Source organism: Carcharhinus amblyrhynchos, chromosome 7 (assembly GCF_965287045.1).
Source record: "Carcharhinus amblyrhynchos chromosome 7, sCarAmb.v2.hapA, whole genome shotgun sequence".
NCBI classification, from domain to species: domain Eukaryota; kingdom Metazoa; phylum Chordata; class Chondrichthyes; order Carcharhiniformes; family Carcharhinidae; genus Carcharhinus; species Carcharhinus amblyrhynchos.
This window is the reverse complement of record NC_137330.1, coordinates 65,455,527-65,472,574: the sequence shown is the minus strand read 5'-3', so window position 1 is coordinate 65,472,574 and position 17,048 is coordinate 65,455,527. Positions and strand designations below refer to the sequence as shown.

General features: G+C 39.5%; 1 protein-coding gene across 3 annotated transcripts in view; it reads left to right on the top strand.

Moving 5' to 3' along the window:
- The first annotated feature begins 1,538 nt into the window (after window positions 1-1,538).
- Window positions 1,539-17,048, top strand: part of tpd52l1 (tpd52 like 1) — a 41,287-nt gene continuing 25,777 nt past the window's right edge. For 2 of the 3 annotated variants that reach the window (XM_080192518.1, XM_080192517.1), the window contains exons 1-2: window positions 1,539-1,679; window positions 15,254-15,354. In XM_080192518.1, coding sequence (XP_080048644.1) covers window positions 1,661-1,679; window positions 15,254-15,354 — 120 coding nt within the window. In that variant the 5' untranslated portion in view covers window positions 1,539-1,660. The remainder of the gene's footprint in view (window positions 1,680-15,253; window positions 15,355-17,048) is intronic. The other variant, XM_080192519.1, reaches the window with a different exon arrangement.

The window sequence follows — 17,048 nt, the reverse complement described above, 5'->3', positions numbered from 1 at the left end:
GCAGTCATTCGTTCTGGTAGGAAGAATGATGAGGAACAAAATAAAATAAAGGGCACAATTCTCAAGAGGCTGTATGAGCAGAGGGACCTGGGGATAATATGTGGACAAATTGTTGAAGATGGAAGGGCAGATTGAGGAATAGGTGCAGAATAGACTCAGGAGAATGGTTGCAGGTCGGAAGAATTTCAGCGGTGGTGATAGGAGACTGGAGAAATTGGGGATGTTCTTGGAGAACTGAAGATTAAGAAGACATTTGATAGAGGTACAGGATATCTTAAGGCTCTGAACAGAGCAGAGGCGGGAGAAACCAGAAGAATTGAGGTCCAGAGGATACTGATTTAAAATGACTGGCAAAAGAAAAAAACAGCAACATGAGAAAATAATTTTTTTCTTGCGTAGTGAGTGGTTAAAATCTGGAATTCTTTGCTTAGGATAAAGACAGATTCAATCACGGCCTTCAAAAGTGAAATGGACAATTATTTGAAAAGAAACAATTTCCAGGGTGACTGGGGGGTGTGGGGGGTGCGCAGGCAGGACGGCTGGTGAGTGGGACCTGCCGAGAGAACAGTTATTGTCACAGTGGATTAAATGGTGTTCCCCTGTACTGTAACCATCCTATGATTCTAATTCTAAGTAACCTTTGGAAGCAGAATAATGGTTTTGATTAGTTGCACCCGTTAATTAAAATCGTTAAATGAAAATTCTAAAAATGTTAAGGTTAAGAAATTCACTTAAAAAAGATTCAATTGGATTACGGGCCTTTTTAAAAATATATAAGAATCTAGGATTGTCTTTTAAGTTTCAAGGGATATACTACCAGGCTTTGTGACTCCAGGTTTTCACTCACAACAAAAGTTTGTTTAGGATTTCATTTAAACTAAATCTATTCCTGGATAATAATTCCTCTTTCATGTATTGCTTTCTAAAACATTTGCTTTCATTCACTTCCCTGTATTTTTAAATCTCACAGCACCAGGTTAAAGTCCAACAGGCCCAACCTGGACCTGGACTTTAACGTGGTGTTGTGAAACTTCTTGCTGTGCCCACCCCAGCCCTACGCCGGCATCTCCACATCTTGAAATTAAATGGAATAAAATAAACTTTTAAACACTTTGATAAATGGTAATTAAAAGAATTTTGTTCAGCAAACGGTTGTAAAGGGTTATGGAAGTAAAGGTGGATAATTGAAGTTGAGATACAAATCAGTCATAATCCAATTGAATGGTAGAACAGGATCGAGAGCATGAATAGCCTCGTCCTTGTTCTTATGTACTTGTGTCAATTGTCACCCATGCGCTACCTGTACCAACAGCGGCGGCAGTGTCCAGAGAATAGGAGTCATCCAACCATCGGCGGCGCTGCTGTGTCTGCGAGTCCTCCACCCGGCGGCGGCGCCGTTGTGCCCATTGCGAGTTGCTCATCCTTAACCGGCGGCAGCGCTGTCCACTGAGAGTGCGAGTCTTCCAACCGGCAGTGGCGCTGTTTTGCTCATTGAGAATTGCGATTCCTCCAACCGGCGGCGGCGCTGTTGTGCCCATTGAGAATGCGAGTCCTCCGAGTCTGAAGCTTGCCTGGAGCAGAGCGCAGTCCGTTGTGAAGAAGTCGGGTGGGGGCGGCGGCCGAGAAGGGCGACCTGTTCCCGGAGCAGGGAGAGAGGCCGATGGAGCCTGTTGAGCGAGGTAAGTGAGTGTGTGTGTGTGTGTCGAAGTTCGGAGCCCCTCTCTGTCCACATTCTCGACGAGCCACCAGAAGTTATCAGGAGCGAGGTTAGAAATGCCAAACTGAAATGGTTGTGAAATAATCCGTTATTATAATTCTCCAAATGTTTTCTTTCATCTTCCCAAAACCTCCTGTTGCAGCAGGAATGTTATCCGGATAAGGTTTCCTTCCAACTGCGCTAAGTGTGTGTGTCACCTTGCCATTAAAACAGGTTGTCCAGCAGCTGAGGGTAGTGTCTGAGTTCAGGTTGTGCCTCTTAAAATACCATTAATCACAACCCAATTTAAAATTGTTTCTTATTTTCAAATTTAGCATTGGTTGTATTCATTTCACAGACTTACTCTCCCATGGTGGATCACCAACAATATTAAAATAAACTGGGTCTTGCTGTTGCACGAGGGCTGTGTCGCCTCGGAGTTGCAGTTGCGTTTGCTTTCCCCTCCCCACGCCAAGTATTATCGGCTAAGACAAGAGATGAGCACTGAATCGACTGCTGTAAAATCATGTGGAATGGTTGGATGAATGAATGGGAAATGTTGCACCAATTGTGCCAACACAAAATGTTTAAATCGTTTAATTTTGGGGAAGATAGGTCATCGGATGTAAGCACTCAAGGTTACCTTTTTCCTCCACTCCAAAGGCATTTGGGAAAGAAATACTTGAGCTTGGTGTTCAAAGAAGAAACTTGTATTTGTGTAGCGTCTCTCATATTCTTGAGAAGCTCCAAAGTATTTAACAGCCGACGAATTGTTTTTGAATTTAATCACTTTTTCAAGGAATAACACGTCCTGTAACATATGCATCCTGTATAAATCATGAGTTTCTTGAAACTTGCCAATTGTAATTTCTTATCACTCACCTAAGATAGATATCTAGGAAGGTATACAGATGCAGTTTATAATTTGGTACAATGCCAACATTAAATTCTGTTCTTGAGATGAGGAATGTCAGTGTTAGGTAACAGAACTTTATTTTCCAACCTTGAATCCCAGTGTTAAACTGAGCATTTCCTGAAGTGATTGGAAATCAATATAGTTCTGACCAGACTCAAGGTAAAATTTGTTTGTCTGCCTCAACCTTGTATCTTAACTCCAATCTCAATAAAAGCACAGCGATTTCATAATCAGCTGGTACTGTAACTAAGCATGAGTGTAAATTACTTATGTAAATATAGCGCACTTGTTTACATTAGTCTGGCTGGAGAACTAGGTGGAAAATAGAGTTTGGTTTAAACATAAGTTTCTGGCTCCTGGGAGTCTGCTGGTATATTTATAAACACGTTTAATCACTGGTATAAATGCAATAACCACAAGAAAAGACTGATTGTGAGTGTGCGCTTCTAATGATTTTAAAACAAATTATTTTTCTGTTTTAATGTTTACAAATTTCTGTTTTCCTTTATTATTTCTGTTCTTTCTGCTTCATTCTCTCAAAACTTTCGGATGCAGTGCAATAAACAATAAATGTGTTCTTTCCTGTCCCAAAACAAACTTGTGGAGACATCCCATAAAAGTTCACAAGAAGCTTTTGCTTAAGCATGTTTCTTTGTACGTGAAACATTTATCCTCATAATTTTGCTGATGTAGATGAGTTCAGTTGCTGGGTTTTAATTTTGAAATTCTATTCATAGAATCTTAGAATTAATGCAGAAAAGTGTGAAGTGTTTCATTTTGGTCATTTACGACACAGGCCCATGTCTACTAGCTGTCTGTAAGAGCAACTCACCTAGTTACCCTCCCCCATTTTTCCCCCATAGCCCTGCAATTTTTTTCTGTTAAGATAATCATCTTTTTGAAATCCACAATTTAATTTGCCTTCATCACACGCTCAGGTAGTGCCTGCAAAATCACTTGTGTAGATATAGTGCAATTGTTTACTTAACTGGCTGGAAAATTAGGTGGAAAAATAGAGTCTTTGGTTTAAACACAAGTCTCTGGCTCCTGGTTGTCTGCTAGTACCTTCAAAAATATGTGTTATCACTAATCAAAATATGATAATCACAAGAAAGGGCTGATTCATATATTTTCATTAGAGCGCTTCTAAAAATTTTAAAAGATTATTCTTGCCATTATCATGCCATTGCTTCTTTGGTCATTCATCTTAAACCTGTGCCCCTGATTCTCAATTCTTTTCTCCAACGGGAACAGTTTTTTCCTATTTACCCTGTTTGGACCCCTACTGTTTTTGAATACCTCTATCAAATCTCTCAACCCTTTCCAAGAAAACAGCCACAGTTTCTTCAGTCTATCGATGTGAAAGTTCCTTAATCCTGGAACCATTCTCATGAATCTTTTCTGTACCCTCCCTATTGCCTTCACATCCTTCCTGAGGTGTGATGCACAGAGTTTTATTGACTGCTTTTTCAACCTGCCCTGCCACCTTGAATGATCAGTTCACGTAGAACCCCATCAGAATTGTACTCTTTATTTTGTATTGCTTCTCTCTTTGGTCAAAATGAAACACTTCACACTTTCTGCATTAAGTTTCATCTGCCAATTATTTGCCTGTTTCGCTAACTTGTCTAGGTCCTCCTCACATTTCACAGTCTTCCAAATTATTTGTTGTTTGTAAATTTTGAAATTATTAATATATAGCAGGAAAAAGATAGGACTTAAGACCAATCTTGAGGAGGCCCACTATATACCTTCTTTCAATCTGAAAACATTCATTCACAACTTGTCTTATTCCTGCCACTGTGCCAATTTTATATCTGTTTCTATTGTCCCTTTTGTTCCATTTGTTCTAACTTTGCTCACAAGCCTTTTATATGATACTTGATGAAGTGCTTTTTCATGCATAGCACATCAATCACATTACCATGATCAACCCTCTTTGTGATCTCATCAAAAAACAAGTTAGTTTAACATAATTTTCTCTGAACAACCCCATGCTTGCTTTCCTGAATTAGCCTACATTTGTCCAAGTGACTTCTAATTTTGTCCCAGATTATCATTTCTAAAAGCTTCCCCAACACGAGTTAAAATATGTGGCCTGCAGTTATTGGGTTTATCTTTGTATCCTTTATTTGTACAAGACTGTAATATTTGCAATTCTCCAATCTTCCGGAACCATCTCTGTGTCTAAGGAGGATTGGAAGATTATTGCCAGTGCCTCTGCAGTTTCCACCCTTACTTCTCTCAGTATCCTTCAGTGCATTTCATCTGATGTTGGTGACTTATGAACTTTAAGTACAGCCAGCCTATCTAATGTGTCCTCTGTTAATGTTTTGCCCATCCATGTTTCTTGTCTTTCACTGCCTTGGGCAGCATTTTCAAGGTAAAGCCGGATACAAAAGTATCATTTAGCCCCTCAGTTATGCCCCCTGACTTGTAAATCCCCTTTGTGGCCCCAATCCTCTTGCAACTTTTTTACTATTTATATGCTGATAGAATATTTTTAGGTTCTTTTCTGTAATAGCTGGCAGCCTCTTCTCATACTGTTTCTTACATTTCTTATGTTTAGTAATAAATAATTTAAAATGGCTGCACGAATGAATAGCTGTCAGATTGTTTACTGCAGTTTGTTTTAACTTCAATGGCTGAGGCAAGGAAATGATTAGAATAATATTGCATACTATTCCATTGTATTTACAGCATTAAAAACAGAGCTATGCCTTTATGTTCCTCAGGGGCCTCCTTCCACCTTCCTTCATTTAATTCTTTCCTTAATATATTTATTTAGCTTTTAAATGTTCCTAAGCCAGCTGCCTCCTTATGATTGCACGTTTTGAAATAACCACTGCATGGGTAAAGATGTATCTTCTGAATTCCCAGTTGGATTGATTAGTCATTTTATATTTGTAGCTGCTCATTCTTGTTGTGTATTGTTAGATATCATTCAATAGCTTTTAATGAAGTCTTTGTAATCTTAAGTAGTTTAACTGTACATATTAATTATCTACAAAAGCTATGCACACATATAGCAAAGAGTTCAAGCTAAGAGCTATCTCCATGCTTGATACTACACGTAGCTCTGTCCAACACTACACTAATCCCTGGATTTGGTCACATGTTCCCTTACATTTGTGTGGGCAGTGCTGTACTCAGTCCCACGTTAAGCCTATATGTGCCTGATCTCCTCCTTGTCAGTTTTAAATCCTTCTGGTGTCTGAATTACCTCTTATTTCACCAAGGCCTGGATCGCAAAATCTTCTTAGATGAAAACAGGTGTAAATTAAATTCATTTCATACCTCAGCTATGCGCCTGCCTCCATTTGTAAATCCACTTCTGGCCACAAATCAGCCTTACTCCTCTTAGCACTCTTTTACTATTTACATACGCTTAGAAGCCTTTGGGGTTTGTTTTTATGTTAGCTGACAGTCTTTTCATAATCTCTCTTATTTGTTTTTTCACTTTCCTTTTGAACTTTCCATGTTCAGCCTGGTTCTCCGTTGTATTATTGTAAGCACTCTTTTTATTTTTCATCTTAATCTCTATTTGTTTTGTTATCCGGGTACTCGGGATTTGTTTGCCCTACTTTTTCCTTTAAAGGGAATATACTTCCATTGAGTCTGAATTATCTATTGTTTGAAGGTAGCCCATTGTTCAGTTACCATTTTCCCCACTAACCTTTGGTTCCAATTCACTCACCACATATCCTTTCTTACTCTGTAATATTTAGTTTTGTTTACATCAAGCAAGATGACCTGCTGTTATGATGGTGACTCATTGGTTTGTATTGCTCTGCAGCGACAGGTTGTACAGATTTAATTAAATGATCTGATCTAAACCATTGTCCTGTATTTATTTGCTACCTGAGAAGTATAATGTCTTAAAACTTCATTATCGCAATGCCTACACATGAAGGTATCTTCAGCAGATTTCAGTTTATTGTAGCCACTTCCTTGCATTGTGCTAGAAAACTTACATCCTATTAAACTTCCTATTTAAAAAAAACTTCTCTTGCTACTTGTGAAATACATCTGACATTACATCTGTTGCAACCTGCGTGCAAATGTCTGCATTTTCTGTAGCCTTAGGAGCAAACAGACTTGGTTTTATCATTCTGACTTCCAGACACCACACAACAGCTGAGAGAGATTATGACAGGGCGGGTTGTGGGGGTGAGGTAGCCTGAAATTGCAACCTTTTGCAATTTAGAAGAAGGAAATCATGCAGGTTCTGGGGAAAGAAGCAATAGACAATGTGGAAGATGATGAAATAAGATGTGTCAGCTGAGTGTTTATCGGGTGGCACAGTGGTTAACACTGCTGACTTACAAAGCCAGGGATCTGGGTTTAATTCCAGCTTTGGGTGACTGTGTTGTTTGCATGTTCTCCCTGTGTCTGCGTGGGTTTCCTCCAGGTGCTCTGGTTTCCTCCCACAGTCCAAGATGTGCGGGTTTGGTTGCTAAATTAAATTGTCTTTAGTGTCGGGGATTAGCAGGATAAGTACGTGAGATAAGAACATAAGAAATAGAGCAGGAGTAGGCCATCTAGCCCCTCGAGCCTGCCCCACTATTCAATAAGATTATGGCTGATCTGAAGTGGATCAGTTCCATTACCCGCCTGCTCTCCATAACCCTTAATTCCCTTATCGATCAGAAATCTATCTACCCGTGACTTAAACATATTCAACGAGGTAGCCTCCACCACTTCAATGGGCAGAGAATTCCAGAGATTCACTATCCTCTGAGAGAAAAAGTCCCTCCTCAACTCAGTTCTAAACTGACCCCCCCCCCCCCTTATTTTGAGGCTGTGCCCTCTAGTTCTTGTTTCCTTTCTAAGTGGAAAGAATTTCTGTACCTCTACCCTATCTAGCCCCTTCATTATCTTATATGTCTCTATAAGATCACCCCTCAGCCTTCTAAGCTCCAGTGAGTACAGGCCCAATCTACTTAATCTCTCCTCATAAGTTAACCCCCTCATCTCCAGTATCAACCTGGTGAACCTCCTCTGTACTCCCTCCAAGCCCACTATATCCATTTGCAATTAAGGGGACCAAAATTTCACACAGTACTCCAGTTGCAGCCTCACCAGTGCCTTCTACAGTTGCAGCAAGACCTCCCTGCTTTTATATTCTATCCCCTTGCGATAAAGGCCAACATTCCATTCGCCTTCTTGATCACCTGCTGCACCTGCAGACTGAGTTTTTGCAGTTCATGCACAAGGACCCCCAGGCCCCTCTGCACAGTAGCATGTTGTAATTTTTCACCATTTAAATAATATTCCATTTTACTATTATTTCTTCCAAAGTGGATAACCTCCCATTTGTCAGTGTTACACTCCATCTGCAAGATCCTTGCTCACTCACTGAGCCTATCCAAATCTCTTTGCAGACTTTGAGTCCTCCACGCAATTTGCTTTCCCACTCGTCTTCGTGTCATCAGCAAACTTTGTTACCCTACACTTAGTGCCCTCCTCCAGATCGTCTATGTATATGGTAAACAATTGAGGCCCGAGCACCGATCCCTGCGGCATGCCACTAGTTACCAGCTGCCAACCAGAAAAGCACCCATTTATTCCAACTCTCTGCTTCCTGATAGATAACCAATCCTCAATCCACACTAACACCTTACCCCCAACTCCATGTACCCTAATCTTCTGCAGCAACCTTTTTTGGGGCATCTTATCAAACGCCTTCTGGAAATCTAAAAACACCGCATCCACCGGTTGTAGATCACAGGGAAAGGATCTAGGTGGGATTGTTGTTGGTGCAGACTCAGTGGGCTGAATGGCACTGTATGAATTCTATTCTATGGTTCATGGTATATGGTTTAATTTCATATTCCATCCCGCTTTTTTTGGTTTCCAGTGGGTTATTATCTATTTGAGTTTAGCTCTGTCCACTCCATCGTAGTCCAGTATTGTTCAGTTATCAGGATGGTTCCCCACCACAAATTTTATTCATAAAGATAAAACATGTAACCAAATTATTAAAACATTAAACAATTCAATTAAATTATATCTTTTTTTAACCCTGTTCAGTTGTTCACCTATTCTACCTACTCCATGTACAGAACATTCCACTGGACCTCAGATTCTGAACTAGCATGAACCTTCCTCTGATGCTTCAGAGTTCGAGTCTCAGTCAATCATGGAGAATCCCAATTGCACCTGAGTCTCTTGTCACAGTTAATGTGCAAAGAGTGTGCTTCTACAATGGAGCTGTGTTATAGGTAAAATAATACCTCTGAGACTGTTAGTGAGTCAAAATACAGTGGTTTTATTGCAAAGCTTTGGGAGAAACTGGTTCCAGCCCGGACTGCCAGATTTCTCATAGAACACAAACACAAGTGGACACTTATATATTGAGCTCCAGCAGTAATCACAATTCAAAGTTCCAATTCTGGCCAGACCTTCGGTTCTTCCTTCCTGGGTTGTGATGCAGCCCCAGAGTTAATCAGGAATTATAGTCCTGCAGTCAGGACACAAGCTTAATCCGGTCACGATTCAAATCCCTTCTGCAACAGTACCGGCATCCCTGTCTTTGAAGTTACTTGTGTGATCGCAGCTGTCCCAGCAGGACTCTTCCTGTTAAAAGCTGGTATCACGATCTGCCATCAGCAGTTGTCAAAAGGTATCGTAAACTACCATCTGTGTAACGATGCACAACTAACACAAATAGGTAAGATTCACAAAGTCTACAAAATAACAACCACGTTAAACTATCCATCTTTATAAAAATGAGTGTTAAAGCATGTAATATATGAACAAATAACTTATATTACTGCCAGGAGCAGTATAAGCTTGAGAAGATCAGTCATGATGAAGGGTTAGTTATGTTTGTGACGTATTCTAGGTACAAAATCCATTAACCCTTTCCCTACTTCAGCTGTGCAACCAGACTCAATTCCCAAAAGCTTTTGGTTCCTCTTTTCCAAGCTTAATCCACAGATTTTTAGGCCTTACTAAATCAATCTCATGGGTCTAAGTAGTCACTCCTGGATTAGGAGTGCAGAGTCGGGAGAATTCCTGACTTCACAAATCTCCTGAAAAACCTCCCTGGAAGTTCTGATTTTTGTCCAGGGAGAGATCTAATGGGTGTCGTGCCTGCTGACCCCAGAAACAGTTCAGAGGCTGAGAGAATGGCCTTGGTGATCTGGCACTTGGTACGAGTTGAAAAAAACCCAAATTCAGCCCTCGAGTCCTCACCTCCCGCACATATACATCCCATGCTCCATCTATGCCAACCAATGGCCCCCACCCACCTTTCACTGGATCCTCCTTCCCTCCTGTACCAACTTATGTTCTCCACCTGCCTCCTGGCCTTTCATACCCACTGTGCCAGCCTATGCCTGTCTACGCACCTCCATGAACTATCATACTCTCCATGGCAGCCTATGCCCCTCCACTCACCCCACGGTCTGTTATAGCCACGTACCAACTTAGTACAAACTCATGCCAACCCATGTCCTCCCACAACCACCATTTTCCATTACACCCTCCATGCCAGCTCACCTGGTATTCACCATGGGCAGACTTCTGGATCCAAGATGAGAGGAAATAAAATAAAATTCTGTGTGTTGATGAATTCACTATTTTAAAAAAATTGATTGAAAATGTTCTCCTATATTTAAGCTCTGATGAAGTGTCATCCAGACTTGAAACGTTGGCTCTATTCTCTCCACAAATGCTGACAGACCTGTTGAGACTTACCCGTTTTTGTTTCACTACATTTAAATTTGTTCAGTTTATCTAATCCAAATAACAAACAGCCATTTAACAACAAATATTTGTATTCATAGTCCAACTGCAAAGATTTTAGAAGCATGTACAGCTGTCAAAACTGTGAACAGGCAACCATCCCACTGTGATAATAGTTTATGAAATCAGTCATTCAACACAAATCCTATGACAACCCTCAGACTTATGCGAACAAACAGTGAAATAGCAAGCAGACTTATTTAATCTGCTGGACAGTTTTTTAAATTGGAAAGTCAGGAGGGTTAAATCCCTTGACAACTTGACAGTTCAATTGTGCTTTGACAGCTTGCTTGACAGTTCTACTGAGTTCATCCACTTTTTACACACTCGTGCCTACTTTTAATAATTCCAAAGGGCACTTTATCTCCCTCAAAGGATACTTTATTTCTGTCAAAGGACACCTTAACTCCAACTTATATGCCAACCTTGGACTTCCTCATGATAGGTCTGAAGTACAGAAATCGTGTTTCAAACAACCCACCAGCTAAAACTGGGCTAAAGATGATTGTACTTTAACATGTGCAGGTGCTCCCATGAATCATGGGGTGAAAAATGCAAACTGACCATTTCCCCTTTCCCTATCCCTTGTGGTGGGGACAGGTTCACTGGTGGGACTTCCAGATTTGAATCTATGACACTATTTTCACAACAATGGAGAAGTTCTTCTACACAAAATTTCAGGCCTTGGTGTTCACAGAAGCCAATCTAATATTCAATACAAAAACCCCTCTTGCCCTCCAGGTCTTGGCACCACACTTTGCATTACTCTTGTACAATGATCAATTTACTCTCTTTTTTCCCCTGTGCACCCAACATTGATGCTTGATTCTTTTGTAAAATACAATAGAGGGAATTCATGCTTAAAAGCATATCTGTGGATTGTCAAATGCAGTTATCAGTATTGATGTACCAACATTGTGTAGGTTTCTTCTGGGTGCTCAAGTTTCCTCCCACACTCCAAAGATGTGCTGGTTAGTTGGATTGACCATGCTGAATTGCTCCTTAGTCTCAGGGGGACCAGTAGGCTAAATACGTGAGGTTATGGAGATAGGGTGGGATTGTTGTTGGTGCAGGGCCAATGGGCCAAATGGCCTCCTGCACTGTAGTGATTCTGTGAATATTTCAAGTCAGCTTTCACAGTGTAGATTGTTGTATCTGTATTTTGAAATTGTGCCTTGCACACCCAGTCTAGGTCATTAATATAAAGAAAAGCTATGCTCCTGGCATTGACCCACTGAATGCCTTGTTCCAGTCCAAAAACCATTTTCACTACTGTCTGTGTCCTGTCACTTAATCAACTTTATACCCATGGTGCTATTTCCCCTTTTATTCCACGGACGTCAAGGTTGCTGCGAAATCTATTGGCAGTTGATCAAACAAATCAATTCTCTGTTACCTTGTCACAAATCTCAGTCAAGTTAATTAAACAAACATGTTTTATTTTTGACAAATCTATTGTTGTCGTTCCTTAATTAATTCAGTTTTTCCAATGACTTAAATTAGTGTCAGATTATCATTTCTAGAGGCCTTTCCAATTAGGATTTTAAATTGTAATTGTTCTGTAATTGTTGAACTCGTCCTTAAACCCTATTTTAAACAAATGTGTAACGTTTGCAATTCTCCAATCCTCTGACAATAACCTTACTTCTAAGGGTAGCTGGAAAATTTTGGCCAGTGCCTCTGCAGTTTTCTACCCTTACTTTCCAAAGCACCTTTGGATGCATCTGATTCGATCCTGGGTTAATAATTGGTGCATGAAATGTAAAGCAGGCCAATCCTAAATTTGCATGGGTACCTTACAGATGATTTTGTGCTATTAGGGAATTTTCAGATTTGTTTTTAAAATTATTTAAATTTGGTTGAGTAATGGTTAGCAGCAATAAGAATAATTTGTTGCTCAAAGTAGCTAATTTTGAATATTGTTCCATTTACCAGTATCACACAATGTTATTTCATAAATAAATTCTTTTAGTGAGAATGTGAAAATTTCTCCCTTATGGAATAGCGCTGATGTAATTAAGGGGAAGTTACGTAAGTACGGATGGGAGAAAGGAATTGAAGGATGTTTCGGCCAGGTAAATTGAAGTAAAATGGGAGGAGGCTTGTGTGAAACATAAACCCTGTTTCTATTGATCTTATTTATCAAACAAAATTATCTAAGACAATGGAGCAGGAGTAGGCCATTTGGCCCATCGTCTAGTTTTGGAGTTGCCACCAATAATTCAATATTGAAGGCATTTTCTGGGCAGTGCATTCCACAGATGCAGAATATAGCACCATGTAATCATGTGGAATTGACTATAAGCTTTAATTTTTTTAATAAAAATAATTCTGCATAACTTGTTAATGCGCAGCATACACACGCCCTAATTTGCTCAGCCATTTAGCAAGCTTCAACATTTCTCTTCAGCGATATTCAAATTCTGTACTACTAAGTGACATGGACATTTTATTATCAATTTAAATAAGGTTAACTTGTTTTGCACTGGTTACAGAGCCTGTTATTTCTCTAAATACCAAATTAATGAGAATTGTTTTCAATTGAGTCAAATATTTATTTTTATAATGTAAGTGCTCTTGACGGCAAAATGGTATCTAACTTTTAATGAAAGTCGATATGATGAGGTGCACAGGTTTCAACGAAACAGTTTCTCCCCCTCGGGCTCCAGTATTAAACCACTTACTTCAAAGTCAGTTATTCAAGGATGTAGTGTAATTGAAATCCAGTTACTTGGTGTACTATGTAATTTAATCCAGTAGAACACACGTTAGATGGGCTGTAGATGCATTAGCAGTCTCATAACATTACACTCCACTATCCCTGAGGACCACAACATTATTTGCTTTCAAATGAAATGCTGTTTCAGCTGAATGTGTCATTGAATTTTTCATTTTATAACTTAAGTCATTCGATTTAATTCACACATTAAAATGAAGAAACTACTTTTTTTAGGTATTTGTGGTTGGGGCGTCCTCTTGATTTCTAAAGAAAATCTTCAGTGTAGAATATGATGTGCAGCACTAAGTTTTACAGAACCTTTTTTTCACATACAAAAAATATGAAAAATAGATTCTGTATAAACTGTATTTATACTTAAAGGTTAGTACTTAAAATCGTATAATAGATTTGTTCCACATAAGAGTGGTGCTGGTTCTATTAACCTGATGAACACAATAGTGTAGAGCTCTGAGATGATGATTTCCACTTCACTTCACATCCTTGAATTGTCGACTGAATGTTGCCACTGCTACTCCAATAGTGAGTGCGTTTCAAAGCAAGGCTATCAAAAAAAACATTAAAATGGTTGGTACATGTCAATTGATACATCTCTTGACAGCTTATTGGAACCTGGGAATTGTCCACTTCTAATAAGTATTTAATCAACATTCTACCCTTTCTGAAGGATATTACTGGCTTTGAAGTTACCCTATGCAAATATTATTGTGCCAGTGCTCGATGCAATATCATGATTTGGTGATATAATGCAACAAACAAGCAGTCAGAATATCCAGTTTGAAATTTAGTGGATTGATGCGGGAGCTTGGCATGCAGGACACAATTTCTGAAATTTTTTTTGTATCACGTTATAAAATGTTTCTGTTTGGAAAACACATGCAGTGCTGGAATTCCCAAAATTTGCTTGGCATTCAAAGGGTATTTTACAAGCCCCATTTTGCTTGGATTTTTTAAATAATTAATTATTTTGACTGATTATTCCTCTGTATTTATAAATCACTCACATCTATGCAAATATAATACTTACTTGGAATGCAGAAAACAAATGGCGTTTTTTTTCTAGACAGCCTACTTTCCAAAATTTACTGCTCATGCCCTGCCATAAAGAACTTTTCTGCACTGTCCATAGGATTGTTCCCCCCCCGCCCCCCAATCAAAAAAGTGAGTAGGTCCAGTCAGTGGTCATTGTTCGGAATGCTATTAATGCAGAGTACATTTGAAGCCTTCTTTAAACAGCCCTTGTGAATTAGAAATCCTGGATTGCATTCCTTTGGAAAATATTCAAGATTCCAACTTTAATTAAAGTAGCCACAAATCCTCAGCCCACCAGCAGATCCAGAACACCAGTCAGATTCAGGAAGTCTAACAAAATGGGAGTTCTGGCTAGACCCAGTCACAGGTCTTCATTCAGAATACAGCTGGCAAACCATTCCTGCTGTGGTCTGGCTGGGGAGACTTCTACCCAGCTCTGACGTGAACCATAATATATGAGTGAATGAGGTAAGGGCATGAATTTCTGAGACACTGTTGCCAATGATTTGAATCCTGGGATGAATATGCATCAGTACCCTGGTAATTAGCTGTGTATAAATCTAAAATTTATTAAGTTAGATTTTTTAATATCTTCCATCCACAAAGGTTTCAGTGTTTAGCTCTCTTCCCAACTCTTCTAATAATGAACCAGCCCAAAGTAGTCTACCGGTCTAATTACCAGGGTACTGATACATAATCATCCCAGGATTCAGATTGTTGGCAATAGTTTGTGGGAAATCCATGCCCTTACCTCACCCACTCATGTTATGGTTCATGTAAGAGCTGGGTAGAAATCTCTGCAGCCAGACCTCAGCAGGAATGCCTTGCCATCTGTATTCTGAATGATGACCTGTGACTGGGTCTAGCCAGAGCTCCCATTTTGTCAGACTTCCTGCATCTGATTAGTGCTCTGGATTTGTTGGTGGGCTGAGGATTTATGGCTGCTTTAATTAATACTGCTTTAATTCACAAGGGCCTGTAAAACGCCAGCTAACATTTGGATAGCTACTGACCTGGGTACTGAGTGACTCTTTAGCCCAAGAATGACCATGTATTTCACACCTGACTTGAGTCAGAAGATGGAAATAGGGACTATAACAATATTCTTATATTTTCACAGCCTCTCTTGAAACTAGACGTTTTAGTGATCTGGGTGCTGATATTGACCTTGGCACAGTCCCTGAAGAAGAAAATGAAGATCTTAATGTGGAATTGGCCAAGGTAATCTGAGATTATAGGTACATTTGTGTATAAAATATATTACATTGTCATCTGTTTTGAGAAAGTTATTGATACAAATGTAAGTGGATTCCAATAAAATTACAAAGTAACACTTACAAAATAATCATTTGATATGGTAGGGAACCAACCTAAAGCAAGTTGCGGGAAATATCAAAAAGACCTTTCCTGACCACATCTTTTGGGAATATTGGTTTTTAATCTCCACTGTGAATTGTGCAAAAAATTAAAAATAATCACCTTTTTTTTCTTTATTCTTGCATGGGATGTGGGCATTGCTGGCAGGGCTAGCTTTTGTCGTTCATCCCCAATTCCCCATGAATTTAGTGAGTTTTTAGGCAGTGGCTGAGTCAGTCACATTGCTGTGAATCACAAATATAGGCCAGGACTGGGTATTTAAAATAATCGATGAATGTGTCATGGTCACTATTACTGAGCTTACCTTTATGTTCCAGATTGATTAATTGAATTTAAATTCTACCAGCTGTCATGGTGGGATGTCCCCAGAGCAATTAACCTGGGTCTTTGGATTTCAAGTCAAGTGACGTTACCACTACACCACCACCTCCTCACCGTAAAAGAATAATCAAAACAAAAAAGATAATTTACCTTAAAACAAAATTGAATTAAAATCCAAATTTCCAGACTTTCCCAATGTATTTAGAGTTTATCTAGTGATTAGCTGAGCTACATGGAATGACAGGGTCTTGAGTTTGATTTCTTGGTTTGTGCTTAGTTCCTTCACCTTTGCTGGGATGATTGTAAAGGCAATATCAGGGGAAGGATTATTTGCAGTTGATCCCACATTATTTTATTCCATTTGCAATGCTTCTGATAATGGGAGTTCATGCCAGCCTGCTACAGCACGTGGATAATATTCTGACTTGGACCAGCAAGTGACAGATAACATCTGCATTGTGCAAGTGTGAAGTAATGCTACCATTTCAAATGCAGAATGTCTTATGCTTGCCTTCAACAGGATTACTTTGCCGCCCTTGGCTTAAGGATCATCATTGACCAGCAACTTTATTTAGCCAATTGTAGCAGCAGTGTGAATATGTAGATTACTCTGCGATGAGTGGTTCACAGCTTTGATTTCTCAAAGCCTCTGCAGCAAACTACAATTCCATCATGTTGATGGAAGGGCTTACCATTTACGTGCAGCAGGAATGTAGCTGTAGCAACACTCAACGCTATCAGAAATTAGCTTGACTGATGTCCTTGTGGACTTGAATTTCATTTCATCAATTACTAGCACAGAGTGACTGCAGGATCTATGAACTTTCAGGATGTACTCTATTGGACTTGAAACATTAACTGTTTCTCTCTCCACAGATGTGCCAGACTTGCTAAGTTTTTCCAGCACTTTACATTTTTATTTCAAATCCCCAGTATCCACTATGTTTTGCTTTTATTATAGCAAGTCTACTTGGTTACTGGGGTTTTTTTGGATAGTTCCTTCACCTCTTATTGGCTGTACTAATAAGGATAAGAGCATCCTCCCTTCCATGTTTTCTCTTTCTCCTTGTGCCATGTCACACAGCAACCTGAATTGGAAACATGTCACTGTTCCTTCAACATCACTGGGTCAGCATCTAGGAATTCTCTATCCATCACCATTTTAGGGACAAATCACCAGAATGTCTAAAGAAAACTCATCATAAGTTGCTCAGCAC